General features: G+C 41.4%; 1 protein-coding gene across 2 annotated transcripts in view; it reads left to right on the forward strand.

Annotated features, from left to right (window-relative positions):
- Positions 1-10584, forward strand: part of LOC146020700 (protein mono-ADP-ribosyltransferase PARP15-like) — a 43044-nt gene extending 32460 nt beyond the window's left edge. For both annotated transcript variants that reach the window (XM_083154031.1, XM_083154032.1), the window contains exons 9-13: positions 164-336; positions 4102-4147; positions 5151-5296; positions 6049-6223; positions 8514-10584. In XM_083154031.1, the coding sequence (XP_083010157.1) occupies positions 164-336; positions 4102-4147; positions 5151-5296; positions 6049-6223; positions 8514-8809 (836 nt within the window). In that variant the 3' untranslated portion in view covers positions 8810-10584. The remainder of the gene's footprint in view (positions 1-163; positions 337-4101; positions 4148-5150; positions 5297-6048; positions 6224-8513) is intronic.
- Positions 10585-10889: the final 305 nt, after the last annotated feature.

A 10889-nucleotide genomic window follows, 5' to 3' on the forward strand; every position in this document is an offset into this window, starting at 1 on the left:
AAGGTTTAGCACTAATTTGAATTACACATTGGAGCACCCATATTTTACTTTCATTTATGGAATCTTAGTTCGTTAAAATAGATAAATTACATTGTGGAGGAAGCAAGTATGAGAATAGACACTTATCTTTCGTTCCATAACAAGATATTGTGTGTATTTGCAGGCATAGCTCATGTAGACCCACAAGACTCAATCATAGCTATATTGACTAGCATCTTGAACTATTTATCAGAAACATGCATTCCAACCCTTGAAACAATCTGTATCATTGTACTGCAAGAAAACATTTACAAGACGTACCTGAAGGTGTTTCAAGAAAAATGCACAGAGTTACAGGTAAACATAATCACTTTACTTCAGGGATGTGTTGAGTACAATGCAGTGGCGTATCTATAATGAGTGCAAGGTGTGTGCATCCGGGCCCTGGGGGGCCCATAAGGCAAACTCTGCACCTATTTCTTGACTACTTACCCCTCTGGAGTCCTGCAGAAGCAGCCCTACTGAAATCACTGGGAAAATGAAGCGGTGGCTATCTTACTGCCATTTTGTACATGCACAGTAATAAAATGGCCGCAGTATCATTTCTCCGGAGACTTGCACATGTGCACTACACTCTTGACAGGGCTAATGTGTCTTAGTGCAGGGGTCCTCAAGATCTACCATTGGTCCACGTTTTCCAAGTCACTAAACGGTGCACAGCTGAAGTCATTAATAACTGTCACAGTTTCAAAAAATGCTGCATTCATACCTACTTTAGAACCACAGGTTGCCTGAAAAACATGAACTGTTGGTAGATCTTGAGGACAGGTTTGGTCACCCCTGCCTTAGTGCATACAGAGACTGTATAACAGGCTAGAGAGGAGAGGTCCCACATGGAAATTGCATATAGGCCTCCTGCACTCTTAATGCACCCTTAGAACAATATTTTAGGATTTTACTTGAATCCTAAATCTTTAATAATGTATTATACAAATTCCAAACAGAATGCTGTAAAAACAAATACTTAGAAGGATTTAATAAAAAAATGGCCACCAGAAAATTAAAATTAGTTGCAACAAATTAGCAGTAAAATTTTAAGTATAACCATTGATCAAAATATTACAACGGTCAACAAAAAAACCTGAAGTCTTTATTTTAATGACTATTTTCTGATTCTCTATATCGAAAAATAACCAAAACCTTCATTTATTTTTGAAAAACTTTGCTTTTGTCCCCTTTGCAATGATCATTACAATTATACATATGTTACAAGGCCACTTGGACCAATTTAAAGATAACATGGGTGCCCATTCAGAAGAGCAAGGTGAACGATTTCATGAAGATATGACAATACAATGAGAGTATGATGGGGGATTATATTTGGGGGCTAATACGAGAAAGTTTATACAATCACAGAAGTACAAAAAATATTCATTTCTAAACTTTTTTATGTATTCTGTGACTGTTGTTTGTTTTTAAATTTGTTTTGAAAAAGAGCAATTTAAATTCATAAAAAGGTTAGTTTTATTTTTACATACAATAAAGGAATGAAAATAGGGAAATTTTCTTAAAATACTTAATTTCATTCTGATAGCTACAAAGTCAAACTTTTTCGGGTTACAAAATTTTTTCTTTAATTAGTAATGTGGAAGAAATAAAGATTAGATATGCAGAACTCAAAATTTGTGTTGACCGTTTTTATAATACTACTGCTAGTTTAAGCTTTGGGAAATAATTATTCTGATATTTTTTATCTCTACAGGTCTTGTAAATAGTTATACTAATTATTAGAGATGTGCAGGTCCGGATTTACTCGGATTTACCCGGAAGTCAATGCGGGATCTTATTGGCTATCCAGCTGTCACATGTTTTGGAGCAAAAACATGTGACAACATATAGCCAATAAGATCCCGTTTTGACTTCCGGGTAGATCCGAGTAAATCCGGACCTGCACATCTCTACTAATTATGGTATGTATTGAATGTGTACTGGGAAAGATGCTTATACAAAGTCTTGGTCTTTCGCCTTTTTTGTTCCTTTACCTCTTGTTGTCATTATTTGTTCTCTTCTCACGCCTTACTTTATTACTTATTGTTGTCAAGTGTGGCAGGTGCACGATGGCTACCTTGCTTCCCACAGCGTCCATTTCTCTCTCTGCGGTTCAATGCCTCTCCAGGTGGCACCCTCTGATCACTGGTTCCATGACTTCTTTCTTGCTGGGGATGTCTTGTGGAATTTTCCAAAGTTTCTTCATATATTCAATGCTTCTTTCTCCACCATTGGATACCATAAACATTTCATTTACGGTGTATACTACTGTTCAGAAGGGAGTGCACTCTTTTACTGCCTCTTACTCTGTCCATGGTTGTTGGGTCTCTCTCTGTATTTTGGAGATAGAGGTGCATCACAAACTCTATCTGCGGCATCTCTGTGCATCTTTTATCCTCCTCCTCAACAGTATAGTGTCTCTATAATAGAGAGTGTGGTCACAGCCGTGACTTGATATATACAGGTATGTGCTACACTACACTGCACACCATCTGCATTAGCCCCATTAATTGCTGGCTGCACCAGGATATACTGTTGTACATATTGTGTATCTTCTGCATACCAATTAACAGTGTGTTCCCTGCCTCTATTGCAGCTGTGTGTGCTGAGCTGATAGCAATCAAGTTTGAGATTTGGTAAATAATATAGGGTTTTCAGGTGAACAGGTCCCAGCAAGCCTACTCTGCATGCTGGTACACGGAGAACCACCAGTACTAGCAAGCAGGGCATTGAAAGGTCAACTGCTGCCTGTAGTCCACCTTTAAAAAAAATATTAAAATAACTATAGAACACATATACCATTGAAAATTTTAACTAACACTCATACATTCTTACCTACTGTACATTTCAAGTAGCCATTTATGTCCATTTGTCAATGTAGGCATCCCTGTTTGCTGGGGGGAAAAAATAATACCCACTTCTTGGGTACGTCTAGGCATCCAAGGGGTTAAAAACCAAAACCCACAAACACATAAACTATGCCAGACAGAGGAGCAACATATGTTTCCACCTACAGCTTCTCTAGGTGAATGCCACGCTCCACATTACTTCTGTCATTAGGAGACCCAGCAGCCAATCGGCGGCCAATTCCATAGGAGCAGCCCGCTGATTGGTTGTCAGTGGGCAGACTGACAATTAAACATTCCTCCATTGAATTCAATGGTGGGAATTGCTACATCACCATTGAAGTCAATGAGCTTATACATAGTGGTTAATGATGGAAACCACAAAGTTAACCTCTAATAACCTTATGGTTCCCACCATTGACTAGTGGAAACCTTTGATTGACGGTCTGCCTGCTCAGAGCAAATCAGTGGACTATTGCTATGGGCTGCTGGATCTTCTAGTGACAGCAGTCAAATGGAAGCCTTCATCTGAGAAAGACACCCTACTGTATGTAGAACTCCTATTGGTTTGGGTATATTGATATTCTATTTTTTAATCTTCTGAGTTCCTACGTGGAATGAAGAAAATGTGATCTACACAAGGGATAGGTGAGCATGGATTTTTTTTTTTTTAGCTTCAAAGTAAGTAAATACAAAACACACCAGGCTTTGCACTTCATTTAAGTTATGCTTAGAGAAGTTTTGTAAATATATCCCATAGCGTACTGGGGGGGTTGCTATGGGTGAAAGCCTCATAAAGATCAGTTCAGATCATTTGTCTTGTGTCAGTTTGGTAACAGTGTTGTCACCTTTTGTATCCTCCTCTCCTCATTTTATCAGTATTTCCCTCCTATCTCCTCTGTTGCTATTATTTATCCTCCTCACTTTCTTGTTGGCACAATTTTCACCTCCTTTGCAATTCTACATGCTTCACTTGTATGTTGTTAGTCCTTCTCTCACACCCTCATGTTGTCTTATAATGTACATGTATTATAGTAACCACTTGTCTCCTCATCCATTTTATACCTCAGAAATAGGAATAGCCCTAACTTATACCATAAAAGAAGGTCATAAAAATTATATTTTAGTTCAGAAGAACTAGGCAGTACTCTGTGTTGAAGCTTTTAAACCATAAATCTGCAACTGATCTTTGTTACAAAGAATTCAGATATGTATAATTTTGTTTCAGGCGATCCAGCGGGAAGAAAATATATTATCAGCCATACACGCACAAGGTATATATGATCTTCCTAACATTCTACTGAGTCACCAGTAACATATTATATATAATTCATTGAAAAAACTTGAAAAATAATTCCTTTAATGCCAACGTTTTATGTACCGTATCCACTTCCTCAGGACCAAAGTACACATCACACAATGCCAAATATTTATACATACATGTGTATAACAATAACTTACCCCCTCCAATGCTGTACCCCTGTGTGCGGTGTCTGCTGCCTCCAGCCATCCAGGGACTCCATCAACTTCCGGTCACATGTGCCACATAACCCGGAAGTGATGCTATCCCGCTGCAAACATAAACAAAGTAGTGTGTTGTATTACAGATATTTCATCTATCACATTTATCTGTATAATTATTCTGTCACCACGTATATAAAGTGTCTTATATAAATATTGCCCTCTATGGGTTACCCTAGATATTTTCATAGTACTTATATTCAAACCAGCTGATGGTGTATATTATCTAAAGAAACTTCTTTTAAACAATTACTGCAGCAATACATCTAGAGAATACAGGGCCGCCACTAGAAATGTTGGGGCCCGGGACTAACCTACAGTCCGGGCCCCAGCGGCACAGCCCCACCTCATCCCTTTTACTTACCATCGCCCATGTCACGCATCGTCCACCGGCTCCTTCAGTGTCCACAGTCAGGTCCGGCGCGCACACTGCACAGTGCAGCCTGCAGAGCACCGAGCCCCTCTATGTCCTAGGCTCGGTACTCTGCAGGCTGCACTGTGTATTGTGCATGCCTGGCCGCAGGCACCGGGTGGGGTAGGCTGGGTGCGGGAGTCTGTGGGCAGCTGCCTGGGCCCCTCCAGAGGCCGGGGCCCGGGACAGCTGTACCCAGGGCCACCCCCCTGTCGGCGGCCCTGAGAGAATCCCTCATGGCAGTCTGATATATTTTGCATAAAGTTAAAATGTTAAAAAGTTTTGCATAATGTTAAAATGAAATACATTTAATAACGTCCAATTCTCTGCTCTTTGTGTAACAGACAAATTTGACTATCCGGCAACTTGGACAGACATTGTGAAAAGTGAGTTCCAGGAGGTGACTCTGGATGACGATTCCCAGGAGTACAAAGATGTTGAAACTAAATTTAACTCCTCTGCAGGACCAAAGCAATTCGATGTGGTGGAGGTTAATATTACTTATTCACTTTAGTACATACTTGCCAACTTTTTATACTGCTGAAGGATAAAAGGGGTATTTATGATATGTATGATAGTATTACGTCATGCTCCTGCCCACCGAGTATTGACAAAGGAAGTAATTAGTGTAATCACAGTAATTCTGTGTAATCATGTCACATTTTGCAGGAGAAATTGTCACTCTACTGTAAGTTCCCAAGGAACTTACTAAATGTGTTGACTTGTTATGTGAATAACAGCATTACTTTGCACACATGGTCTGATATATTTTGTTGACATTCATAATGACAACATGACAAGGTCATAATGTCGACTTGCAACATGTATATAACAAAATTGACCTCCTGGTGCCTAACCCTCCCACGAGTGCCACACCCTAACCTTCCCTCTTATAGCCTTACGCCTAACTCTCCCCTTAGTGTCTAATTCTAAACTTCCCTCCAAAATGTGTCCTGCGCATGCGCAAATACTGAAAGTTGGTACATCCCGCCACAGATCCGTTTCTGAATAACCCCCATTCATTAACAAGAGGATGAAGCGAAGTGGAGTAAGTATGGGCACAGTGAGCATAAATTCCGGGGGATATAGGAAGACATAGGAAATGTAGAGTACTGTACACAACAGTTACTGTAGTTTAATATTTTCTTGTATTTTGCATGCGTGCAACCAGGTGAACAATGGGTCCAAAATACTGTTAGGGTATACAAAATTATAGACTTAACACTTCTTTATATTTTCTAGATCAAAAGGATTCAAAGTGTAAAACAGTGGCAGAGCTTCACAGTTAACAAGAGAGCAGTCAGCAGAAAGAACCCTGGAAAGCGAAACGTCCACCATTTGTACCACGGCACAAAGTTTGAGATCATTAACAACATTGACCGGGATGGGTTCAACCGAATCTATGCTGGTAAAAATGGTAAGTTGGTCTGTGTTTTCCAGTACATTAATAAAGGATAGTTGTTTTTCAAACAGTATCCCCATGGATTGCCCATTGCCTGGAAGCTGGCATGTATTTATATACAGTATATACTATATAAACAAAAAATGTATCTTATCCCAAATAAGATTCAGCTCTTAAACCCATTGAAGTTTTTCAGTAAGATGGGAGTTCTATTGAAGTTGGGACATTGCTTTGGACAACCAATCAGATTCTATCTATTATCTTCTTGAAGGTGCTAAATAAATAAGAACTATAATCTGATTGGTTGCTATAGGCAACATCCCAAAAGACATCCCAGGAAATTGTATCACCTGGGGCTATTCACTTAACCCAGAAAAGCTTGCACAAGCCGTGCTTTATAGGGGATTATTGTGTCACCGGTCTCAGCTCCTTCAACAGTTCCAGCTCCCCATCATATGGGGATCTGGAACCATATGGATGTGGGTCACGTATACTGGCTCAAGGGCACCCTTTCTGCTGTCCATGGCTACTACAGCAGGTGCGTTACACAGACTGGAGGGTTCGCCGCAGTTTATCTGGGATTTCTTAGGCAGGTGAAACAAAATACCCGATAAGCACCAGCTTTTTCGGGGCTGCTGTAGTGAACACACGCAGGTTTCACTTAACCAGATGGAACGCCATCTCGCCAGCGGGGGCATTCTGGCGAGCCCCGGCGCTGGCTGAGAGGCACTCCATCTGTACTTAGCAGTTTGAGGGTGAGATGTACTAAGCTTTAAAAAGTGATAACGTGGAGAGAGATAAGTACAGTCAATCAGCTCCTAACTTCCCTATTACAGGTTGACCTTGAGAAATTAGAGTTAGGTTGGAAGTTTTTCTCCACTTTACCACTCTCCATGGCAAGGTAAATCTGTGCTAACTTAGTATACTTAATATTCTGAAAAAGATTACTTATGCTCTGCAGCAGTCTAGTTAATGCTAAGTCAGGGGGCCCCGTGTTGTGCACTTGAACCACAGATGACATTGTTGTTAACCTGAGTTGTGGTTATTAACACTTTGAGCGCCGTTTATCAATGATTCAAAATTGATGTCATCTTTTTCCCCTTCTCCTTGGCACTATATATTCTGTGATATTCTGGAAGATGCACAATCTTCCAGATGGCCAATGTTTTTGTTTTTGTTGCATGGCTTCTTTTTTTTCTGAATATATCACTAGGAAGATGGACAATGCAATGGTGTATTTTGAAACACTTCTGGCCCCAATTATGAATGCTCTGTGTGCAAAGCTGTAAGGCCAAAGTTGGAAATCCATCTAAGCATTATAGCTACCCTTATGGTATTTTTCATTAATGGTAGTGAGGACTTTTTTTAACACCATTCCATTCGCCACATGCGGTGGTCATAAGCAATTATTTAAACACAGATATATATCAACTATCTTTTAACAGTGGCTCCTTCCCTGCAATGATTAATGAATATAATGAAAGATTTATATAGATTCAAGCAACCAATAGATCTCTTCCTAACAAAAGGGAATATAATTGTCACCTTCAATAGATAGCTGAATGTTAACATCTGCAGTATACAGTAAAGGCCCATACACAGTAATGGATCCGATATGATATCCCGGCGGTCGGGATCCCGGCGGTCGGAATCCCGACACTGGAATCCCGACCGCCGAAATCCCGACAAGGGGGGGACATGGATCGCCCCCCCTTGCGGGCTCGCTGCGCTCGCCACGCAGCGGGCCCGGTGCCTCGCTACGCTCGGCACGCTATTATATTCTCCCTCTATGGGTGTCGTGGACACCCACGGAGGGAGAAAGTTTCGGGATTTCGGCGGTCGGGATTCCAGTGTCGGGATTCCGACCGCCGGGATCCCGACCGCCGGGAAATTAACCGCATCCCACAGTAATGGGCGATTTTGAGCTGAAAGCCGTTCAAAACAACAAGTTTAATTGGCTTTCAGCTCAAAGCCGCACAGTGTATACGGCCCGGCGGTGAGCGGTGATGCGCACTCCCGCATCATCGCCGGAAAAGCCGTTCATCTGCTGGTATTACCAGTAGATGAGCAGCTTTGTGGACGGCTTTCCATATTGCTGCGCTATGCAAAGCCGTCCACGCCCTGTTGACAGCGCCAGGCAGCGGGAAAGCGGCTCAGTGTGTTGCAGTGAGCAGCTTTCCCCCCAGCGATGACAGCGGTCATCGCTGTCGATACACGCTGGGCATAATCACCCAGTGTGTATGGACCTTTACATGTATTGCTCTTGTTACTGAATGAGACTGTTTTTCTTGCATTAATTCTACAGGCACAGCTTATGGACACGGAACTTACTTCGCTGTAAAGTCAGAATACTCTTGTGAAGACCGATATTCTGTTCCTGATAGTAATGGAAACAAATACGTCTACCAGGCGGCAGTTATAACTGGAAGGTATTGTAAGGGAAGTTCTACTTACAAAGAACCCCCATACATCAAAGATGACCCCAGTGGAGACCGCTATGATTCTGTCACAGACAAAATTGTAAATCCATCTGTTTTTGTGGTATTCCATGATGACTATGCATATCCTGAGTACCTGATAACTTTCAAGCCTAAAGAATAGACTCCAATAAAAATGATGCTGTATTTCCTATTACTCCTATCTATAGACATATAGAACATCTTTGAAGTACTGTATACAGGTATTAAGCAAATACATAAGTTAGTTTGAAATCTCTTAGTTCTCTCAAATTTCATTTTATGTGTTACCATGATAGCATCTCTTTCTTTACTATTAAAATTTCAAATCTAGATTTCCATGTCCAGACTATTGGGACATAAATAGATAAGACTAATGTATTGGGGCTCTCATTAAGGGTTAGAGGTATGACAGAATAATAAGGGAGGAGAAGTGATCCAGAGGAGGAGTGGCCCATGGCAGCCAATCAGCACTGAAGTAACATCTATAATTTGCATCAAATAAAACTATACAGAGCAGCTGATTGGTTGCCATGGGCTACTTCTCCTCTGGCTCACTTCTCCTCCCTTAAAACTGCTTCATACATTTACCCCTGCATTTTATATTAAGATAATATGCTGTTATCAAGCACAAATATTGGCACAACCTTCAAATATGGATCACATATGGATAATTATAAAAAGAAGTGTATCAGATTAGGCCTGGGCTTTTGAAGCAATATGTTAAGGGCATATTTACTAAATATCAGCTTTTAAACCTGATAATCAGAATTTCCTATTATCACTCGTTGCGGCAATAAGGAAATAAGATTAGTCTGAATGTACTAAATTCACTTTAGAAACTATCCCTGCAATGTACAATGAAGTGAAATGACCAAAAAAAGCCATCGTCTAACTTCTATATTCAACAGATGCTTTGGCCATTGCGGGGGAAGGTTCTCAACATTTTTTGAGAATTAATAGTCAATAGGATAACACGATCTGGCAGTATCCTATCAGGGCCAATCTCCAGAATGCTTTGCATTGTAGAGCATGGGAAATCTTTGCAGCCCTCATAGAAACCTATATGGGCAATGGCTGATTTCAGAAATGGGTCATTGGGAAAAACCCTGCAAAATGTTACTTCATAAATAGGCCTCTTGGTGAGATAGGTCAAAATTAAGTAAATATAATAAAGAAAAGAAAGAGTAGAACACATGTACTGTAGGGTTATATACTGTAATATTACCTGCACCACAGTAAACCTTACTAGGTCTATATCAACAAAGACCTAGTAAGAACATGTAAAAAACATGTACCTGTTATACTGTAATTTTTCCTAAATATTAAATAGCTAATTTAGGCACCATATTGTATGTATGTGTATTCTTAAGCCGGCCATACATCTACAGATTAATTGTCAGATCTGGCTGGTTGGAACAAAATCCGGTACTTGTGTATTATCTGGGCGCCCGATTTTTTCATCGCAGGGCAAAAAATCGCGTTGCATCGCATGCAATCATATCGCATGCGATGCGACGCGATTGGACTCGATTTTTAATTGTACAGGCACCCAGATGCCTGATTCCTATGTTAAATGCCCCCCCAGACCCGATTTCTAATTGTACACCCACCCTGATGGGTAATGACTATGTTAAATAGCCCCCCATTGTTAACGCCACTCCACTATCAACGCCAACCCGATGCGTGGCGAGCGCAGCGAGCCCACGTGGGGCGGCGGTACGCATCCTCCGACCTTTTCATACCCCCACTATCCACGTTGGTGTGGAGTTGATTGTATATAGTGTGGCGAGCGCAGCGAGCCACCGAGCCCGAAGCGTGGCGAGCGCAGCGAGCCACAGGATGGGCCGCGGATTACTTCACATATATTCCGCTGCCCCTAGCGGGGCGCGCTGCGCTCGCCACCCTTCGGGCTCGCCACACTCTATAAAATCAACTCCACGCCGACGTGGATAGTGGGGGTATGAAAAGGTCGGAGGACGCGTACAACCACACTTCGGGTTGGCATTGATACTGGGGTGGGTTTAACAATGGGGGGGGGCATTTCACATAGTAATCACCCATCAGGGTGGGTGTACAATTAAAAATCGGGTCTGGCGGTGCATTTAACATTGTAATCAGGCATCAGGGTGCCTGTACAATGTAATATCGGGTATAATCGCGTCGCATCGCATCGCATGCCATTATAATGGCATGCGATGCGACGCGATATTAAAATTGTATAC

The sequence above is a fragment of the Crinia signifera genome, chromosome 7 (genome assembly GCF_055691185.1).
Source record: "Crinia signifera chromosome 7, ASM5569118v1, whole genome shotgun sequence".
NCBI classification, from domain to species: Eukaryota; Metazoa; Chordata; class Amphibia; order Anura; family Myobatrachidae; genus Crinia; species Crinia signifera.